The sequence below is a fragment of the Ruditapes philippinarum genome, unplaced genomic scaffold (genome assembly GCF_026571515.1).
Source record: "Ruditapes philippinarum isolate M1 unplaced genomic scaffold, ASM2657151v2 ctg1334_1_1_1_1, whole genome shotgun sequence".
Taxonomy (NCBI): domain Eukaryota; kingdom Metazoa; phylum Mollusca; class Bivalvia; order Venerida; family Veneridae; genus Ruditapes; species Ruditapes philippinarum.
The window spans coordinates 66,374-89,872 of NW_026855305.1; the positions used below are offsets into that span (position 1 = coordinate 66,374).

General features: G+C 32.8%; 1 protein-coding gene across 1 annotated transcript; it reads right to left on the reverse strand.

Annotated features, from left to right (window-relative positions):
- Window positions 1-364: 364 nt before the first annotated feature.
- LOC132742846 (uncharacterized) lies at window positions 365-23,123 on the reverse strand. The gene is made up of 5 exons (XM_060731340.1): window positions 23,008-23,123; window positions 14,372-14,469; window positions 13,853-13,926; window positions 1,893-2,089; window positions 365-1,667 (listed from the first exon to the last, which is right to left on the reverse strand). Exons 2-5 carry the CDS (start codon window positions 14,438-14,440, stop codon window positions 1,441-1,443), a joined length of 567 nt encoding a protein of 188 aa, XP_060587323.1. The 5' UTR covers window positions 14,441-14,469; window positions 23,008-23,123; the 3' UTR covers window positions 365-1,440.
- Between the last annotated feature and the right edge of the window lie 376 nt (window positions 23,124-23,499).

The window sequence follows — 23,499 nt, forward strand, 5'->3', positions numbered from 1 at the left end:
TAGATTTATTCATATTTATAATCATTGTTTTGGAGAATCTTTTCTATCAAACCTGGTATGTTTAAATTTATTTTAATTGTAAATGTGAAATGTTTATTATGCATATGTTGCAATTATTGCCATTGTGAAATATGAATCAATGAACTGTCTATTGTAAAATATTTCTTTTTTTATTTGTACTGTAATCTTTATTATAGGATTCTAGTACCTGAATCAGTATAATAAGTATAAAATATCATCGACTGTTGTTTTATTACTAAAAGCCCACCACTACTTGTTGACAAATCTTAAATAAGCAGGTCTGTCCTAAAACTTTATCATTCAACCGCGCTGACAGTTTAAACGTGTATGGTTCACAGTCCGTGATAATTTACTCGAATTTTCTATTTTTCTATCTAACAATTAAAACACATACTTCTGAATAATCCGTTATTAATTTTCAAACATAATTTTTATTGAGTCATCATTAAGCTACACTTTAACTTTGTTTCATACTGAAGTAATAAAACAATTTTGAAGTTATTGAACATGGGCAAATTTTTTACAAATTATTTTTGGTATACAGTATTGTAAAAAATATAAAATAAATAAATACGCTTAACACTGTCGTGTTATGTATATATGTGCTTACTTAAAGGCGTCCTTTTTACTTTAAATGATTCATATTCTTAAGTTGTTGAAGATATTTTTTTTCCTATTTTTTTTACATTTAAAACTTTAGTTCTTGCAAATGTTTTAAATGTGTTCTATTTATGTACAAATGCTTCATTTTCTTAATAATAAAGTAAAGTCTCTAATTTATTCTAGTTTTTAAAATAGTTCAATATGAATTTCTTTATAAACTAGAATATTCATAAAGTTTTCACAATAATTATTCTGCGTACATTTTGTTTTACTTTCTGAACACTCTCTATATTTTGCTCTCCAATAACACTTAATCGCTAACGACCCCGTTTTAGACAACCACTCAACAATAGTATTTAATAAATATGTTATCTAATTTTACAGTTATCACTTACGTACCTCAAACATACGTATTAGTCGATACATGTTTCCTACTCATTTTATCACTCCAAGTTAGATTATCAAATTGATAGTAGATTATTCATATCAGAATCAACCATATTCAAATCAAAAATATTTAAACTTTGTAAGCCATGTACAGCACACCTCAACTTAAGTAAATATCTATTTATGATGATAGTGTGCTAAACTAAGTACAGTATGAATTACACACAACTAAGAAATTACAAATGGAATGAAAAAAAAATATCAAGATGAGTTATGCTTTGATCATATAATTGACCAAGCTTATTCAGATATTTTTGAACTGAAAAGTGTATAATTACATTAAATCCGAAAACATTATTTTGTAAATTTTGTTTGATGTCTCAAATAAATATCCTGTCAAGGAATATCTTACATTAGAACATTTTAGTTCTAATTTGGTGAAATTGCTTGCCTTTTTAACACGTCTAAAGCATATTTACAGGTGCTGCACTTGGTATTTTGTATGCAGCATCTGTAATTTATTGTAACAATGCCCTTTAAAGTCTTCAAATTCCCAATTTCATAGCTGCTGGGCATTATTTCCTCCCCGTGATGGCCCTTGTTATTATTTCCGAATTCATTTATAATAACAACAACTGTTCGTTTGATATCTGAATCTGAAAAAGAAACAACATCTTGCTTTTCATTTGAAAATTAAAAAAAATAAAAGTATCTTTTAAATTAATATAAAAATATTTCCATCGTTATAAAAACATGTCTGTTTAATAGTTTATTATGGTAAGTTCTTCGTGTCGTGTATTGTTGATTAAGACAACAAAAGAGATGCCAAAATTCATCGTTAACTGAAATCGTGGTAAGAAGATTATTTTTATGAAACAAACCTGGCATGTTTTTGCAACATCCTAATACATCTGAGTCTACACGGCTTCCACTGTGTCTGACTGTAATAATTGTTCGCTTTTTGTCATTTTCTGACATTTTGTCCAATCCAAAAGGCACAGGTTTTAGTCCAATTTCTTTTAGTAAATCATAAACAAATCGATTCAGGTCATCCGTTTTGATTTTGACAAACACTTTTCTAATTAAGAGATAAAAAATATTATAAACCATTACAGATCATCTGCAACATTAAATCAATGTCCATACATGTTTAATATATAGTTATTTTTTTAAATCAACAAAGACATAAGAAATTTTATAAACCAAAGTAAAAAGGATGTAGAAATTTGATAGATTGAATATATATTGTTTCTGCTTACATTTCGTATTCAATGCAGATTTAATAGATTAACCTTTTACCTCATATAGATGTGTTTTCACGGCTTTTTGCCCCTCTCCCTTTTTTTTGAAGCCTCAAACAGTGAAAAAAATGCCATATTTAGGCCAAAAATACTGATTTACGATTAAGAAATTTTGTTTAAAAATTGACCACTTTTTCGGTCCGGCCCCTATCAGAATTGTACATCAGGGGGTTGACAAAAGGAGGATGTGCCCTAATTCTGTTTGGGGGCGGGGTATGAAAGGGTCGGCAGTCCCCCTCATCGCTAAGAAAATTTTGCAAATTATGACAAGCTAAAAATGGCCTCAGCTCTATCTTAGGATAAATAGTAACCGGCGCTGAAAAGCCTCTTACTCTATTTTAATTCATTGAGAAGTTGCAGCACTTTGAAATCAGTTTTGATGGAAAAAAAAACAATGCAAAATAGTATTTTTTCGCAATTTTGAGACGTCCCCCGTTGCCATGGTAACATGAAATTTACAATTGAGCATGCTATTTCATAGGTTATGGTCCATTAAAAATTTGTGCCAATTTTCATCAGTATTGAAGCATTTATCATAGTTTCATAGCAATTTGAACTTGTACCAGAAGGCTTTTCAATGAAAACGGCCATTTTTTTACAATACATTGTATGCTAATGGGGTAAAATGTTAAACTTTTCGAAATTCAGTCAATTGTTGGCTTTACTATTGGAGCCAAATTTATTATCAATATTTTAATAAACAGTTTTAAAACAATCCTTTAAATTTTACTATTCATCAGATATGCTTCATCTACTGACTAAACTTAATATAAATTAACAATAACATTGTGTTTTAAGTAAATTTATGTTTAACTTCTTATGTTGTTTCCGTAGTATCTTTTAAAGATAAAATACCATTCGAGAGTCTTTATAAACAAGAGAGCCATGATAGCCCTGAGGTTGCTCAACTGTATATAGGCCCCCAGAGCGGGGCCAGTTTAAACTCCAGGGCTTTTATTTGAACAAACTTGGAAGACACCCATTAGAATATGTTTCACGATGTTAAGTTTTTACTACACACATAAGAAGATGTTTCATGCTAAACATCTAAGCTCTAGCTCATTGGGTTTTTTAAAAGTAGATTTTTTAAGTTTTTACTTTACACATATAGTTAAAAACAATGACACCCCTGGGGCGGGGCCAGTTTTGACCACAGGGCTTTTATTTGAACAAACTTTGTAGACACTTACTAGAAGATGTTTCATGCTTAATATCTAAACTCTAGCTATTTGGGTTTTTTCAAAGAAGATTTTTAAGTTTTTGCTATACACATATAAGGAAAATCAATGACCCTCAGGGCGGAGCCAATTTTGACCCCAGGGCTTTTATTTGAAAAAAACTTTGTAGACACTCACTAGAAGATGTTTCATGCTTAATATCTAAACTCTAGCTCTTTGAGTTTTTAAAAGAAGATTTTTAAAGTTTTTACTTTATGCATATAGGGAAAATCAATGACCCCCTGGGGCGGGCCAATTTTGACCCAGGGCTTTTATTTGAACAAACTTGGTAGACACTCATTCGAAGATGCTTCATGCTAAATATCTTAGCTCTAGCTCTTTGAGTTCTTTAAAAGAAGATTTTTTAAGTTTTTACAATATGCAAATAGGGAAAATCAATGACCCCTTGGGCGGGGCCAATTTTGACCCAAGGGCTTTTATGTTAACAAACTTGGTAGACACTCACTAGAAGATGTTTCATGCCAAATATCTAAGCTCTAGCTCTTAGGGTTTTTTAAAAGAAGATATTTAAAGATTTTTCTTTCAGCTGCCATGGCAACCAGAGTTCTGCATAGAATGTAATTCTTTGAACAAATTTGTTAAGGCTTCACACAAGGAATATCCCTGTGAAGTTTCATTATGAGCTGCGTTATGGTTTCAGAGGTGATGTCGTTTAAAAAGTGTGAACGGACGACGGACGAAGAGTGATCCTAATAGCTTACCCTGAGCATATGCTCAGGTGAGCTAAAAAAGAAAGTCAGGAAGACAAGATATTTTACACTAGAGCTTGGTTTGTTTAACTTAATTAACTAATGCATTAGCAAATTTAATGCCAGATATTAGTTCAGATAATAAAGTCAAATGTGTTTCTTATATTTACGTTCCTGTAAAAAATGTTGCCACAGGGAAGAAGACATATAACATCAGTACCATTATTCAAAAATTAAATTAGAGAACGACAAAGCTACAAAGGTAAAGTTATTGTGGTCTCTAACATAATTCGGTTTTCGCGACGGTCGCGCACACATGCGCGTATGGAGTTATGCAATAACTACTGATGGAATTTTAGAACAACAGAGAATGAAAAAAATCCAAGATCATTAAAAATTCGGATGATAAATCATCATAAAATCGAAGTAATGTGCAAACATTCAAGTCAAACAATATGACATAACTTTAGAATGCAAAAGTGCTAAAATATTCGATTTTTGTACACCTACTTTAGGGGGGGGGGTTCCATTATATTGTATTTTTTGTTCCGTGAGTGCTTGAGTTAGAATCAATCAACTTTACAGGAATAATGTTCAACATCAGTGTTAAGCTATGGACCTAAGGTTTTGCATGTCGTTTTGTTTCAGTTTTGTTAGAGTTATTACCCTTGACTTAGTATAAATTTGCAATTTTCAACTTGTTCATGCATAGCTCAAACGTATTTGATCAGTAGGCCTTAAAAATACAAGAATATTGGTCAGCATGTGTACTTATGCACCTTGGGGTTTGCTCGTGGATTTATTCAGTACTTGTAAAGTTCTTGTCCTTTACTTAGTAAGAGATTTATAGTTTTGAACTTGTGGCATATGTAGCCCAAAAATATCAAGCAATCTATACTGTGGTATTTTATGTTAAATGTCTTATTAATTTGATATATGATTATGTTAGAACTTCCTTCATTTGCGAAAAAAGTGTGAATACGATTACGCATGTGTCAAAGTATTGTACACGAGTTACTAAAAAGTAGGGTGTTACTATCTTTTCTTCGGTTAAATTTAGGTAAACAAAAGACCAATTATTTTTATTAATAACAGAAATTGGCAACAAACATTACTACAAAAAGAGAATTTGGTTCTGACTGTACACGAAACAGTCGAAGAACATGATCCTGAGACTTGGTTTTAAAGACAGCCTTAAAGGGTAGCATGATTTACTAAACACTAATGAAACTATTGCATACCTCTTTTTCCTACTAAACAATTAATCTTATTCCGTGATAAACTCTGATATTTCAACTATATTAACATTGAATTGAATATTCTTCATTTCAAACTATATAAATAAATTAAAAACCATTATTCAGCAAATGAAAGCAATCAGGGTTCAAGACACTCCTTTTAATCATAAAATACGGCATATTCAAGTTTAAAACGTTGAAATCAAATAAGTTTAGTTTGATTTAATATTGATCATTAGAAATTCAGTTTTAGCTCAAAAACTTGAGTTGATGCCAAACTTGGTGTATTGGTAGCTCATTCGGAACTGCCTCGGCTATTATCTATAATATTAACCTCGGAAACAATACGGATTGAAAGTAGTTCTTTCACGTGGTTTCAGATGTAAACAGAAAAAGAGATAATGTAAAACGAATGTATATGTTTGACATCTTACTCTTTCGCTTGAAAATATGTCTGACAACAATTTGTAATTTAAATATGCCCACTGATGTTCAATTTTAAACAAATCCGACCTAATGTCAACAGGTTGGTTTTTTGTACTTTCGGTTTCTACAACCATACTAATAAATATATAAATAATGAATTGTTTGCTTTTGTACCTATGATATCACTTATTATTCGAAGAAAATCCTGCTCTTAATTTGCCATTGAATCGTTACGAAATTGAAATTGTTTTAAAAGCCGCCAAAAATTGTAAAAGCACGGGATTTGATAAAATTCCCTGCGAAGGGTTTAAAATTTTTCCCTTTATAATAAAAAATTTTACCCCATTACTTTTTTTCTTGGTTTTTATAAAGGGGATTATTTCCAAGTTATAAGGGGCCCGGGGGAAAAGGGGGGGGGAATGATTGCCCCTTACCAAAAAATTTTACTAAAATAAAAGATACCTTGAAAATTAAAAGAAAGGGAATTTAAATTTTCCTCCGGGGGTTAGCAAATTAAAATTTTAAACGGGGTTAAATAATAACAAGAAAATTTAGAAGAAACAAGAGTTACTTGTTTTAGACAGAAAAGGATTTTGTTCAAAAAGGGGGCGGGGTTTAAAGGGAAACCCGTTTTTAAACCCCATTCATTAAAGGGAAAAAGACTTTTAAGTAAACTTGATACATTTGAACTTTAATGATATAAAAAAAGGCAATTTGACTTTTCCCAAAGGGACCATTCTTTTGTATAAACTTTTGTCTAATAGTAAAATGGGAAAATTTTATAAATAGATTTAAAGGCCATTTTGACGATACAATCGCCTTTTTGTTTAATTTTAAACGGTAAGTTAACTGACTGGTTCCCGATCTGTCGGGCGTGAAAGCAAGGAGACAGCGGATCCCAACAATTTTTTGCTTACTATTTAAACGACTAGCTGAACGGTTAAAGACTTCTTAATCCAGTTAATAATGATAATTTGTGTTTTTTTATGCTTGACGACAAATTTAGTTGTTGTCGAGAATGAACAAATATCAAAGACTGTTAAGATTATGTTCAATGAATGGTGGCGGAAATGGCGACTTCAAATCAAAATGAAAAGTAAAGGTTGTGCAATTCAAAAATAAGGGTGAAAATAGAAGTTAAATTTTCAATTTTAAAATAGGCGATTGGGGTTTGGGTTTGTTTTACGGATATGGGAAAAAAATTTTGGGGGTTAAATTTAAAGGCCCCTTAAAATTTTCTCAAACGCCCAAATTTTTTTCTAAATCTGGGGGCCGAGACTTGGTGCAAAAATTTTTTCCCAAAGTAAAAATAATTATAAAGATGTTGGGATTTTTAAAAAATTTTTCTAAAAGATACATGTGTTGTTTCCTTAAAAAGATTACTGCCTCAATAGGGGTTTTAAATTTTTATAACAAAAAAAAATAAAGACGCAAAAAGGCAATAAGAAATTTTTAAAGGGGGTGCAAAATTTTTCAAACCCTTAATTTGCAAAAAAATGGGGGATAGGGTTTGGGGTTTTTCCCCCAAAATAGACGTTGGGTTTAAAAATTTTTCGGGTTTTTGGGAACGCCAAAAACCCGGAAGGTTCCAAAAAAAAAAGTTTTCCCCCATATACAAATTGTTTCGGAAAACATGGTGCAATGATGTAAAAGACTATATTGCAACAAATTCAAATGTCACATTACTATGAAAACAAGTTAAACCTGTAAATCTAAAAGATGTTGAAGATGCATTGTTTGTTAAATATAAAAGGATTGGTGTAATAATGTTAGAAATTTGCCAAACTTAGAACATATATTGAATTAAAACAACATTATAATACTGAAAAGGATTTGCTTTGGTCATTACTAAGATGAACGGGTCTCATTTAGCCCAAATTCCGATGTGGTATACTTCCATTAAGATAGAAACAGGAAGAATATGATCGGTTTAAATGTAAAAAAACGAAAGATTTTTGTCACTTTTGTCCAGTTAATGATGTAGAAGATGAGACTCATTTTCTTTTAAACTCCATTAAATATAATGACTTACGAGAGAACCTTTTATCAAATGTAAAGATAGAAATCCTGATTTTGAACATATGTCTGAAGTAAATAAGTTAGTATATGCTGTCAATTATCATTATGTGCATGTGGCTAAATTTTTTAGTTGAAGCTATGAACAGAAGAAGGATGTCTCTGTACAGAAATTAATTAAAAAAATGTTGTAAATGTATTTGCTCTTATGATATGTACATGAATGACAACTTTATATGTATCATATATGTGATTTGATACCGAAAGTAATTGAAAAAAAGTAACTTGTATACTTCCTATTTCTCTTATAATGCAGATGTTATTATGTCCAAGAACATTTAAATCATTATTTGTTCGTGCATGTATATAATTAGTTAATATCTAAATTATGTTATAAATTGTATATTTTTGAAAATGATTAAATAATTAAGTGACTTGTAGGCCCAACGGGGCCGGGTTGCAGTTGTTAAAAAAAAAAAAATGTATCGTTATTATGTATGTACATAACACAATGTCACTATAAAAAAATTTACTTATCTTATCTTATCTTATTTTAGGTGAACTTTTACTACATATATTGGAAATAAACTTGTAAAAAACTCCCAGGATAAAAATTACTATTTGTTTACATGTTAGTTAGTCTTAGCGTAGGTTAGACCGAAATACCGCATCCGTTCTGTGTATTCATACTTATTGTGTTCGAGGTCCTTATCCGAAGACTGACGGAAAGGGCCGAGTAGTTGCGATTGTGGGTAGCTTAAATCAAGAGGCAGCTTAGGGTTGCTATACTGAGGTCTGTAATTAAGGTCAAGATCACTGTTTTTAAAAATAGAAATTCAGTTTCAACTTAATTACTTGAAATCGAGAGAGCAAGAATTCCTAAAGAAAGTCCAACACAACATTTCTGAAAATGTTGCAGGCTCGGTTTGATTGAGCCTGTTCATGGACGGTACTGTAAAGTGCAAACTACCGTCTACGCCCCCTAGCACCGGCTTAAGCAGAATTCAACATTTAAAATGAATTAGTACAATTTTGAATTTTGTAAGATCCGCAGATGTGTACATATGGCGGTTATCATGGAACCTTCAATGTGACAGTAAGTGCCATTCCATGAAAGCGGCATATGGTCCCAAACTAAAAAAATGCGTGTGCCCTAAACGAGAAAACACTGTGCGGAACTAAATAAAATGGAATGTTGAAAGGGGATCAGAGGTTATGAAGCCTGCATATCACAGATAATACGTCAAAAGACAAATTTAAAAAGCAGGCTACATATCCTAAGGATGATTCAACAGTATTCAAGTTTTGAGTTTGCTTTGGTCTATTGACACCAATCTTGATGTGTGGGTAGTTTATATCAAGAGGCAGCTTTGGATTGTTACTCAGGTGTCTGTCATGCAGGTCAAGGTCACTATTTTAACAGAATTTGGTAATCTGGTGAATTTCCTAACACTTGGAAAAATGCGTTGGTTATTCCTATCCCTAAACATGGAAAAGATTCAACTGACCCTACAAATTATCGCCAAATTTCACTAACAAGTTGCATCTGCAAAACATTCGAGAGAATGATAAATAATCGATTAGTTTGGTATCTAGAAAATAATGGAATTATTACTAATTTTCAGTCAGGTTTTCGTAAACAGCGAAGTACAAACGATCATCTTGTACGCCTTGAAACTTTTATTAGAGAAGCCTTTGTAAATAAACAACACCTGGTATCAATTTTCTTCGATCTTGAGAAGGCTTACGAAACTACTCGGAAATATGGTATTCTAAAAGATCTAAAGGATGCTGGACTTAAAGGCAGACTTCCTCTTTTCATTTCTGGATTTTTAAACGATAGGCACTTTAAAGTAAGACTTGGTTCAACTTTTTCTGAGGATCACCAACAAGAACAAGGTGTTCCACAAGGAAGCATACTTTCTGTTACACTTTTCGGCCTTAAAATAAACAATATTGCTAGCGCTCTTACATCAGGCATAGATTGTTCTCTATATGTAGATGATTTTCTTGCTATCGATCGAAAAGTATGAGAACAATTGAAAGGCAACTTCAACAAAATTTAGATAAAATCCAAAAGTGGGCAATAGAAAATGGTTTTAAATTTTCAAAGTCAAAAACTCAATGTGTTCATTTTTGTCGATTGCGGAAACACCATAATGACCCTGAAATTTACATATCTGGTTCTAAAATTCCAATAGTTGATGAAGCTAAGTTTAAAGGAATTATATTTGACAAAAAACTTTCTTTTATACCACATATTAAATATTTGAAAACTAAATGCCTTAAAGCTTTAAATTTACTAAAGGTTTTATTAAGTACAAATTGGGGATCAAATTCTTCCACATTACTGAAATTATACAGAAGTCTTATCCGATCAAAATTAGATTATGGTTCTATTGTATATGGGTCTGCAAGAAAATCATATCTTCAAATGCTAGATACCATACATCACCAGGGTTTACGGTTAGCTTTAGGTGCATTTCGCACCTCACCTGTAGAAAGTCTATATGTGGAAGCTGGAGAACTATCGCTTCAACTTCGTCGAAAAAAGCTATCACTTCAATATGCAACTAGAATTTCACCAAATAGCAAAAATCCAGCCAAAAATATTATTTTCAAACCAAGTTATATTGAAAAATTTGTTAACAAACCAAAGGAAATTAAACCATTAGGCCTTCGTTTAAAAGATGATTTAGATAAACTTAAAATTAATCCAGACAGTATCCTTCAAAATGATGATGAGGATGTTCCACCTTGGACTTATAATTCCCTCTGAAATAAATATTAACCTTTCAAATAAAAAAAGTCATCAAATTCACATGAACATTTCAAAGAGAAGTTTCTAGCAAGTAAGGAAGAACATGACGATTTTATACATATTTATACGGACGGTTCAAAGGAAGGTTGCAAAGTAATTTTACATCTAGTATGAGGTTTCCAGATAATGCATCATTTTTTTTCTGCTGAAGCCAATGCTATAGATGTAGCATTGTCATACATAGAACAGCATACCCATGATAAATTTGTGATATTTTCTGACTCGCTTTCTGTTTTAATATCCATTAAAAATAAAAAATCTGACAATATCATGATAAAGAAACTTCTTTTACGATTTCATGATATACTTAAAATAAAATCTGTTAAATTATATTGGATTCCAAGTCATGTAGGTATACGAGGAAATGAAAAAGTAGATGCTTAAGCTAAACAATCATTTAGTTTTAAAAAAACTGACATATTGTTACCTGCTTGTGATTTTAGAACGGCTATAAATAAACTCGTTTCATCTGAATGGAAAGCAAATTGGGACAATGCCGTCTTTAATAAACTTCATGATACAAACCCATCTTTTGATGTGTCACCATCTCTGTCTTTGTCAAACCGCCATGATCAAACAGTTCTTCTTCGATGCCGAAGTGGACACACTAAAGTTACCCATTCTTATCTCCTCACGAATGACAATGCCCCTTTCTGTGTAGCTTGCAATGAAAATTTTACTGTCAATCATTTTCTTCTGGAATGTCATGATTTTTCACAGGCCCGTAATAGATTTTATAATGTAAGTTTACTTAAAGAACTCTTTAATACAATTCCATCAAAAAACATCATCGATTATTTGAAAGAGATAAACTTGTATTCAAGGATCTAATTGGCTCTCTTTTATTATCATTTACAATTTTTTACATAATAGTTTAAGCTTATTATAGCATTCGGCACGATATGGCCATTTATGTGTTGACGTGCCGTAAAATCCAAACAAACAAACAAACAAGGTCACTATTACTAAAAATAGAAATTCAGTTACCGCTCAATAACTTGAGTTTGCTTTGGCCTAATGACACCAAACTTGGTGTGTAGGTAGCTTATATCAAGTGGCAGCTTGGGTCATTGAGCTCAATAACTTGAATTTACGAAGACCAAACTTGTTGCGTTCATTGAACGCCGCCTTTCCTTGTTGATCTTGTTTATCATATTTGATGTATATCACTGACGGTATACGGTTACACTGATTAAGGTTAAGATCACTTAATTGTTAAACATAGAAATTCATTCAGTTTTTGCTCAATAACTTTAGTAAGTTGTAACCTATTGACAGCAAATTTGGTGTATTGGTAGCCTATATCAGGACGAAACTTGGGATTGCTACCCAGGTGTATGTGATGAAGGTCTATGTGTATGCTGCTCAAAATAGAAATTCAGTCAAAATAACTTGAGTTTGCTAAGACCTATTGACACCAAATTTAGTATGTGGGTAGCTTATATCAAAACAATACTTTGGATACATAACATTTAACAAATACATTTTATGTTTAAATGTTCAATTATGAGAAAGTCGGTGCAAGTGGTGTGTGTGTGTTAGTGTGGGGGTCAACAATGCCTTGCACTTACCACTGTCGTTGAACAGGCTCAATCAATGCAAACCTGAAGCATCTTAAAAATGTTTTTTTGGCGTTATTTACGTTTTATTTATAAATTGTTTTGTCTGCACTGATGATTGTTTGATGGAATACTTGGAATTCAGGTGTCTGTGAACTGTGAACAAGTTCAAGTCTTTATTGCTTTAAAACAAATCAGTTTTTACGTAATAACTTGAGTTTGTTTTGACCTTTTGAGACCAAACTTGTGTGACAGCTTTTAAATGTCGCTTAGATATATGGGAGCAAGGTCAATGTCATTGTTGCTGAAAAAGAAATTCATGTCAGATCTCCTTTCAAAGTTCCATTTTATTTAGTTCCGCCCATTGTTTTCTCGTTTAGGGCAAAAACATTCTTTTTTTGGGGGGACCATATGCTGCTTTTCATGGAATGTTACTACTGTGTCACATTGAAGGTTCCATGATAACCCCCGTATGAACACATCTGCGGATGTTTCTAAATTCAAAATTTTACCATTTTCGTGTTAAATGTTGAACTCTGCTTAAGCCGGTGCTAGGGGGCGTGGACGGTTACTTGCACTTTCTAGTACCGTCCATGAACAGGCTCAATCAAACTGAGCCTGCAACATTTTCAATTTTGTTGTGTTGGACATTCTTTAGGGATATAGCAAATAATATGGCATTAATCTAAGAAACCAAAATGGCTGCCTCCACAAAACTAGTGTAAAAATGTAAATTGTTATAATTTGTATTTAAATTTTCAAATTTAAAGGAAAGAGATTAAAGTTATTGGTAAATTTGAAATATGCCATTATTTCATTTTTTACATTTTTGACACACAAAATGTTCTTACACCGTCGAAAATATAAGAATCCAGGACATGTTTTGCATAGAGTTTGATTAGATTATGACCCTTTATAAACAAGAAAAATTTTAGTGCAAAATTAATTTTCAAAAAAAATGTCTAGCTAGCTATACATATTACGATGTCATTAACCATAGCTTTTAAGATAAAACATTGACAAGGATTTGACTGATGTTTTGCCCCTTTGTGACGGCATTCTCGCAATCCCTTGTTCTTGTTCGTTCGGCACTTTTATTTGGAAAAGTACTGTTTAAGATAAGAAACAAGATTAAGTCCAGAAACATAATGGTGCAGAAGATCGAAACGGGGAGCCATGAGGATCACCAATTTAAAGTTTGGTTCTCATCTTTGTTGATTTGGATTGTTTAAGAAATAATGAAGAACGGTGGGAAACGTTAGACGAATGCTTTAAGAAAATGAAAGAGCAACTCTCGTTTCCGAGCACCTTGTCGAAAATAAAGTTAATGTGACATTTGTCGCATACAATGCTCATTTTGTCGTACGTTTGAACAGGTTTCATATCAAGTTTATCTTATAAAGTAAGATCGTTTAATTGATAAGCTATTATATATGTAGAGATACAAACTATTTACATCCATAATATTTGACGTAGATCTTTATCTGTATGAATATAAATTTGTTCTGATAGCAATTGGATCAATAATAAAATATGGTTCTATGGTATGATACCTGTAAAAAAGTCGTATGATCCACCATTTAAAAAGGACCCAATAAAAGCCATACAACACACGAGCAGTAGAATGCTGAAATGAAATTCAATATGACAAATGATATCAATATATTTATATCATATAAAAACTTTAACATTAAAAGTTTAATCATTTCCAAATTATATCTCCATGATCAAAATAAATCTTCATTATTCAGGACCGATCTTAAATTTGAGTGAGGCATATTTGCCTTGTATCTGCATTGTCCTGGTTGATGGGTATAATAGTAGTTCCATCTTCTATAACTTTAATATTTCTCGTATTATCATCCTTATATTAGAGAGGACATTTGAAGCCCAGACACAGTCGCATGTTATTTTTCTGTTGATTTTTCTATGTAATCTGTGAATTGTTTCTTTTCAGTCTAAGACGGCGCAATCTAAGGCGGTGCAATCGTAATCGGTAACGTGAAAATCATTATCAGTTACGAACAACTTTACATTTATTATCATTACAAGAATGTTAATGATAAAAATACCCAGATGAATTGCCACGGATATCTTGTCAAAAATACTATGCCATTAGAGATATTACTGTTCAAATCCATGGTAGTTTCAAACGTGCTTTTTCATATGCCTGCAATGAAATAAAAATACTTTTCGATTTGATGTCATAAAGTGTACTTGTTTGTTTGTTTGGATTTTACGGCACGTCAACACATAAATGGCCATATCGTGCCGAATGCATAAAGTGTACAACAGTAAACATGTGCGCTAGTGAACTATAACTAAAGCTGTTATAATTGCATTGACAACGCCACATAGTGCTATTACGCTGTTAAACACAAAACTAAAGTTTGCAAAATGAAGCACTATTGGTAGAATTAACTAATACACTCCATCAAACAAACATCAGTGCAGACAAAACATTTTATAAATAAAACGTAGAGAACGCCAAAAAGCATTTTTAAGATGCTTCAGGTTTGCGTTGATTGAGCCTGTTCAACGACAGTGGTAAATGCAAGGCATTGTTAACCCCCCCCCCCCCCCACACACACACACACACCAACACACACACACACAACTAGAACCGACTTACGCATCATTGAACATTTAAACATAAAGTGTATTTGTTATATACTATGTGTTCAGTGATGAGGCAATCTTCAATGTGACACATTCGGGTGTCCCTTAACCGGATAATTAATGTGCAGAACTACTTAAAATGGAAATTTGAAAGGAAACCAGGGGTTAAGAAACCTGCATACAAAGACAGGCAGAAAGAAATACAAATTTAACTAGAACTATAACTTAAGAAATTCAAACCCCAACCGACCATATTATTTATTTTTAAATGAAGTTGTCTGAAATAGATAAAAACAGAATTCCTAAAGAAAGCCCAACACGGCAAAATTGAAAATGTTGCAGGCTCGGTTTGATTGAGCCTGTTCATGGACGGTACTTGAAAGTGCAAGTTACCGTCCACGCCCCCTAGCACCGGCTTAAGCAGAATTCAACATTTAAACATGAAATAGTAAAAATTAGAAACATCCGCAGATGTGTTCATACGGCGGTTATCATGGAACCTTCAATGTGACACTTCCGTGTCATTCCATGAAAAGCGGCGTATGGTCCCCAAATAAAAAGCGTGTGCCCTAAACGAGAAAACAATGAGCGGAACTAAATAAAATGGAATTTTGAAAGGGGATCAGAGGTTATGAAGCCTGCGTATCACAGATAAGACGTCAAAAGACAAAGTTAAAAAGCAGGCAACATATCATAAGGGTGATTCAACATTATTCAAGTAGGAATATTGGAACCACCCAACTAGAAAATGCCGAAAAATTGAAACTAAAAATACCAGAAGCACAACAATAATGTCGTGCTGAACGATCTTCAAGGATCGAAAATATAACATCATTGATTAAATGTACGAGGAGACTTTTTACAGCCGCCACACGGCACAAATAACACTGAAGCCTAAACACTTGAATTATAGTTAATGATGTTGCATATATGTGACAATACTAATAACAATGTCAGAAGTAAATAATTGCAATGTAAAAAGTGTAAAACATCATTCTGCTTACTATAAGTTTTGAAACTTATTAACCCATTACTGCATGAGCACTTTGTGAAAAATGGTGTTTTCATTGAAATGTTGACTGTGCCATTGCCTTTGTAACAACATGCTCAGTCTTAAATTTACTGTTACCATGACAACGAGGGGACATCACAAAAATGCCAAAATATTTGCGTTGGTTTTTGTTTCCATTAAAATTGATTTCAAAGTGCTGCAACTTAACAATGGATTGAGATAGAATAGAGTCAAAGGCTTTTCACATTGGTTACACGTTACCTTATTATTAGCCTCTAACATGTCCAAACTTTTCTGATGAGGGGGCTGCCGTCCCCTTCAAACCCCTAACAGAAGGGGGCACATCCCCCTTCTGGCAACCCCCTAATGTATTTTTGGATAGGGGGCGGTGTCGAAAAAGTGGTTACTATTTTTAAACAACATTTCTTTAACAAAAAAGAAAGTGTTGGGGGCTATGATAAGGCATTTTGTCACCATTTAAGACAATAAAAAAAGGGGGATGAAAAAGGCGTGTATATTGGGTAAGAACAAGTAGTCTTCTGAAGTCAATTTGCATTTAACAATGCTAATTCAATTCAAACTATCAGAGTTATCAAACTTGAAACACACCGTGCGTTGTGATTTTGCATTAATATTTCAAGTTAATTTATCTACCGGTTCTTGAGATATGATGAGGTGTATAATAATAAAGTTGTAGCCAGTAACCTCATAAATTGTTAAGAAAAACAATAACTGGACTGGGAGAGAAAATGTCATTTATAAATCAAGATCATTGTAAGATTAATCAATTTAAAGATCTATCCACAAGGACTGTTGTGTCTATATATGAGGAGAATTCATTAATAAATAACAAAGCTATAGCCACTTTGTCAAAAGGGAAAAGGGTAGATATCAAAGTAAAATAATATTGCATTCTAAAGCCAAATCGAATAAAGTTATTAGATTAAGTCGAACTACCTATCAGTGTTATCAAATTTTGAACACACAGTTTCAGTGTATTATTGCATTGATATTTCAAGTTCAAGTAAAAATTGGTCAACTACTTCATAAGATGGGAGGGGAAGTCGGTTACAGTACAGCACACAAAAATACTTGACTTTGAAATTAAATGTCAATTATGACTCAAGATCAATGTAATTCTTATAAACCTAAAGATTTATCCTCAAGGATTATTATTCCCCCACAAACGAAGTTTAGGGGGGGGGTATATAGGAGTCAGCTTGTCGGTCGGTCGGTTGGTCGGTCGGTCGGTCCGTCCGTCCGTCGGTCCACATCATGGTTTCCGGACGATAACTAGAGTTTGGAATGAGGTATTGTAATCAAACTTGGAATATAGCAACCTTATGTGGAAACTCCGGTTGGTATTGCATTTGGACCCCCTGGGGTAAAGGTCAAGGTCACCGTTACTAAAAATAGAAAAATGGTTTCCGGACAATAACTAGAGTTAGGAATGAGATATTGTTATCAAACTTTGCGTATAGCAAGCTTATATGAAGACCTGGGTTGTTATTGCATTTAGGCCCCCTGGGGTCAAGGTCATGGTTACTAAAAATAGAAAAATGGTTTCCGAACAATAACTTGAGTTAGGAATGAGATATTGTAATCAAACTTGGTGTATAGCAAGCTTATATGAAGACCTGGGTTTGTATTGTATTTGGACCCCCTGGGGTCAAGGTCACCGTTACTAAAAATAGAAAAATGGTTTCTGGACAATAACTAGAGTTAGAAATGAGATATTGTTATCAAACTTGGTGTATAGCAAGCTTATATGAAGACCTGGGTTGGTATTGCATTTGGACCCCCTGGGGTCAATGTCAAGGTCACCGTTACTAAAAATAGAAAAATGGTTTCCGGACAATAACTTGAGTTAGGAATGAGATATTGTAATCAAACTTGGTGTATAGCAAGCTTATATGAAGACCTGGGTTGGTACTGTTTTTGGACCCCCTGGGTTCAAGGTCAAGGTCACCGTTACTAAAAATAGAAAAATGGTTTCCGGACAATAACTAGAGTTAGGAATGAGATATTGTTATCAAACTTGGTGTATAGCAAGCTTATATGAAGACATGGGTAGGTATTGCATTTGGACCCCCTGGGGTCAAGGTCACCATTCCTAAAAATAGAAAAATGGTTTCCGGACAATAACTAGAGTTAGGAATGAGATATTGTTATCAAACTTTGTGAAAAGCAAGCTTATTTGGAGACCCCAGTTGGGATTACAATTAATGTACACAGTTGATAGTTTGTGTTGAAATTTTTCTTCAGACTACTTATTTTTCAAAAAGTTGCGGGTGGGGGTATTAATCACCTTCAGTGATAGGTCTAGTTGTGATTATTGTAAGTATGAAGAGAATTCATTCAAAAAGAACAAAGCTTTTGCCACTTTGGTACATTTTTGTGATATATTGCGTGATAAAAGAAGTACAATTATTTCAAAACTTCAATCTGATTATCATGAAGGAATATTCCAACGTATTGTTATACCCGTTATGTCCAAGTATGAATTAGCCATTTAAGTACACTGTTTGGGATATTTTCTAATAAGGGGACCGGGTATAATTTAATAGTTTAAACGAACTATAAGAGTTGTGAAACATGACCTGGGCGTGTAGGGGGGGGGGTTGTCCTGTGAACATTGTCTTTGCCTTGTTGATCTTTGTTCTATTTTTTTTGTGCAACGATCATCAGTCGTATTATGATATTGCTATGATGTGCTTAGTTTTGGTGGCGGTATAAAAGCATACAACCTACGGAGGGTGATTATGCAGGATTTCATTCGTAAAACTGGAACCACAAAAAGGGATATCAAATAAATATCGTTTTATAATCACATATGTCTTTCTAAAAGATGTTGAAATTCAGAAATATGACATCGTCGACTGAATGCACGCCTCCATACAGCAAACATCGCTAATTGAAAGAGCACCAAAAATGAAGGCAACAAACAGCGAGTCAGGCTTATCGTACAGTTGTTTTATTTCAAATTCATATTACAACCGCTATGCGTTTAGGTTTTGGGTTATATTTCTGAAGTTGTGTGGGTTTTTTGTTGTTTCTTTTTTGTTGTACTTTAATTTTATTTAATTATCATTATCTTTTTAGTTCACCAGAACCGAAGGCTCAGGGTGAGCTATTAGTATCAAAGGGGGATACTCCGGCGTCCGTCGTCATGCGTCAAACATCGTCTTCTTCTCTGAAACCGCTGGGCGGATTAACTTCAAATTTGGTCTGTAGCATCCTTGTGACAATCACACTTGAATTTGCTCAAGTTATTTCAATTGGCCCCTTTTAGGGGTCGACGGAGCTAAAAATAGAAAAACCTTCCAACATCTTCTACTACAGAACTAATCGATAGATAATCACCAAACTTTGTCTGTAGCATTCTTGTGTAGTCTTTTATCAAATTTGGTCATATTTATTTGATTGGCCCCTTTTAGGGGTCTCTAGGGCTAAAAATAGAAAAAACCGTAAGACATCTTCTTCTACAGAACTATAATGGATGGATGATCACCAAACTTTGTCTGTAGCATTCTTGGGTAGTCTTTTATAAAGTTTGCTCATATTTATTTGATTGGCCCCTTTTAGGGGCCGCTAAAGCTAAAAATAGAAATACTGGAATTATATTTGATAACAAACTTTCTTTTATACCACATATTTAACATTTGTAAACTAAATGCCTAAAAGCTTTAAATTTACTTAAGGTTTTATTAATTACAAATTGGGGATCAAATTCTTCCACATTACTGAAATTATACAGAAGTCTTATCCAATCAAAATTAGATTATGGTTCTGTAGTATATGGGTCTGCAAGAAAATCATATCTTCAAATGCTAGATACCAAACATCACCAGGGTTTACGTTAAGCTTTAAGTGCTTTTCGCACTTCGCCTGTAGAAAGTCTATATGCAGAAGCTGGGAAACCATCGCTTCATCTTCGTCGAAAAAAGCTATCACTTCAATATGCAACTACAATTTCATCTAATAGCAAAAATCCAGCTAAAAATATTATTTTCAAACCAAGTTATACTGAAAAATTTGTTAACAAACCAAAGGAAATTAAATTATTAGGCCTTCGTTTAAAAGATGATTTAGATAAACTTAAAATTAATCCAGACAGTATCCTTCAAAATGACGATGAGGAAGTTCCACCTTGTACTTATAATTCCCCGAAAATAAATATTAACCTTTCAAATATAAAAAGTCTTCAAATTCATCTGAATATTTCAAAGAGAAGTTTCTAGCAATTAAGGAAGAACATGAAGATTTTATACATATTTATACGGACGGTTCAAGAGAATGTTACAAAGTAGGTGCGGCTGTGTTTGAAAATAATTTTACATCTAGTATGAGGTTACCAGATAATGCATCAATTTTTACTGCTGAAGCAAATGCTATCGATTTAGCATTGCCATACATAGCACAGCATACCCACGATAAATTTGTGTTATTTTCTGACTCGCTTTCTGTTTTAATATCCATTAAAAATAAATAAATCTGACAATATCTTGGTAAAGAAACTTCTTTTACGATTCCATGATATACTAAAAACAAACTATGTTAAATTATATTGGATTCCAAGTCATGTAGGTATACGAGGAAATGAAAAAGTAGATGCTTTAGCTAAACAATCATTAAATTTTCAAAAAACTGACTTATTGTTACCTGCTTGTGATTTTAGACCGACTATAATTAAACTCGTATCATCTGAATGGAAAGCAAATTGGGAAAATGCCGTTTTTAACAAACTTCACTAAAATTACCCATCTCTTGATGTGTCACCATCTCTATCTCTGTCAAACCGCCGTGATCAAACAGTTCTTCTTCGATGCCGAATTGGACACACTAAAATTACCCACTCTTATCTACTCACAAATGACAATGCCCCTTTCTGTGTAGGTTGTAATGAAAATTTTACTGTCAAGCATTTTCTTCTTGAATGTCATGATTTTTCACAGGCCCGTAATAGATTTTATTCTGTAAATTCACTCAAAGAACTCTTTAATACAATTCCATCAAAAGACATAATTGATTATTTGAAAGAGATAAACTTGTATTTTAGGATCTAATTGGCTCATTTCTATTGTCATTACAAAGTTTTACATACCATTTTCAGCCTATTATAGCATTCGGCACGATATGGCCAGTTATGTGTTGACGTGCCGTAAAAATCCAAACAAACAAACAAAACAAAACCTTTAAACATCTATATCTAGAGAACTAATTGATGGATGATCACCAAACTTTGTCTGTAGCATTCTTGGGTAGTCTTTCATCAAATTTGGTCATATTAATTCGATTGGTCCCTTTTAGGGGTCTCTAGGGCTTAAAATAGAAAAAATCTATAAATGTCTTCTTCTACAGAACTAATTGATGGATGATCACCAAACTTTGTCAGTAGCATTCTTGGGTAGTCTGATATCAAGTTTGCTCATAAAAAAGGTGATTGGCCTCTTTTAGGGGCAGCTGAAGCTAAAAATAGAAATACCTTTAAACGTCTATTTCTACAGAAATAATTGATGGATGATCACCAAACTTTGTCTGTAGCATTCTTGTGTAGTCTGATATCAAGTTTGCTCATATAAATGTGATTGACCCCTTTTAGGGGCAGCTATTTAAAAGCTAAAAATAGAAATACCTTTAAACGTCTATTTCTACAGAAATATTTGGTGGATGATCACTAAACTTTGTCTGTAGCATTATTTGGTAGTCTTTTATCAATTTTGATCAGATTTATTTGATTGGCCCCTTGTAGGGGCCGCTAAAGCTAAAAATAGAAATACCTTCAAATGTCTATTTCTACAGAACTAATTGATGGATGATCACTAAACTTTGTCTGTAGCATTCTTAGGTACGCTTTTATCAAGTTTGCTCATATTAATGTGATTGGCCCCTTTTAGGGGCCACTAAAGCCAAAAACCTTTAAACATTTCCTACTAAAATAATTTATAGATGATCACCAAACTTTGTAGCATTATTAGGTAGTCTTTTATCAAGTTTGTGCATATTAATTGGATTGGCGCCGTTTAAGCTAAAGCTTAAATGCCCCAGGTCATGACATTTCTTCAAATTATTGTTTAAACATTTTCTATGGTCAAATTAAATATCAGAAAATATTGACAATGGATAATTTCCAACTCTGAAAAGCAGTCGTTTTTGGTGAGCGGCTCAGGGCCATCATGGCCCTCTGTTTTGTTTTGTTGCGTATTATCGCAATGTTTTGTAAATGTTCTCAGATTCATATTAAAGGAACTCCACAGAGATTTAAACCATAAAATTTTAATATCTCACACAGATCAACTGGTGCACCTAAAACGGAAATATATACAAAAGATAATTAAGAAATTTACCGAGAAATACACTGAAAGTTGTATGTTTGTGTTATTCTCGATCCGATTTGAGTGAAAAGCGTTTAAACGCTTTTCAATTTTAGGTCATTTTTGACAATTAAAACAATTATTTTGGAAAAACAAAGCGAGCTAATGATCTGACATTTTGCACATAAAATGTTGGTATAGACCTACATCAGATGGAGTAATAATCTTAAAAAAATTATTCGTCCCGTCGTGTCAAAAAACCTCAGTGGAGTCCCTTTAAGACAGTTAGATAAATATTAATTAATGACAAAATAATAAACTGTAACGCTCAATTTACTGACCCCATTTTCTGTTACAATAGGACTTATGCTGGATATTTCTAACGGTATTTTCGGTTGATTTCATAAAAGCAACCTCACACTCATGTTTTTTTTTTAATTAATAAAACGAGTTGGGGTAAAGTGATCGAATACTCTCGACAGGTAAAAACAAAGTTTTCAATCACTTTAATTCGCTTATTAAATGTATTCAGAATGTTAAGATTTTCTATTTATGATAAACTCTACCCTCTATTTGCAAAGATCAATAAGCATTTAATTTAAAATTGAAAGAAAACAATCTAAAGTATTTCATTACAGAACATTGTCCGTAACTTTTATCATAAAAGCAATTTTCTTTTAATAATACATACACTTATAGAACTTTGTGCAATTTAATTGACTCAGCTATGAAAGGTAAACGTTCATTGGAAAAAAAAACTTACTTTAATCCTGACTTTAACTCCGTCTACAATAACACTTTGAAGATAATGTTATGTGATTGCATGTATATCAACTTAGTTTATCAAATGTGTGTCACTTAATCACTGACACTGTTTACTACAAGAATATGTTCACCTGTTCGGAAAATGAAATTGTAAGACAGTCCATGGATTATATATCTTTCAAATGATAATCAACTTGAATGAATTTTGCAATTTTTAAAGCAGTTAGTGCCTGTTATGTAATTTTTAAGGAGATATTAAGTAGTAATGGAGGATTTCAAATATATTTCTTAAACTCGGTCATGTTTGTTAAGGCGATCTATCACCTGTAATCCAAGATTAAGGTCAAATATGTCCAAACTTGCATTATGTCAAATATAACCAGCTGTAAGATAATCAGTTGTATTTTTGAAGAGATATTCAACACACTTACTGTAAATCGAAGTGCAGTTTAAAGGCAACAATATCAAAACCATACAATGTATTATATTA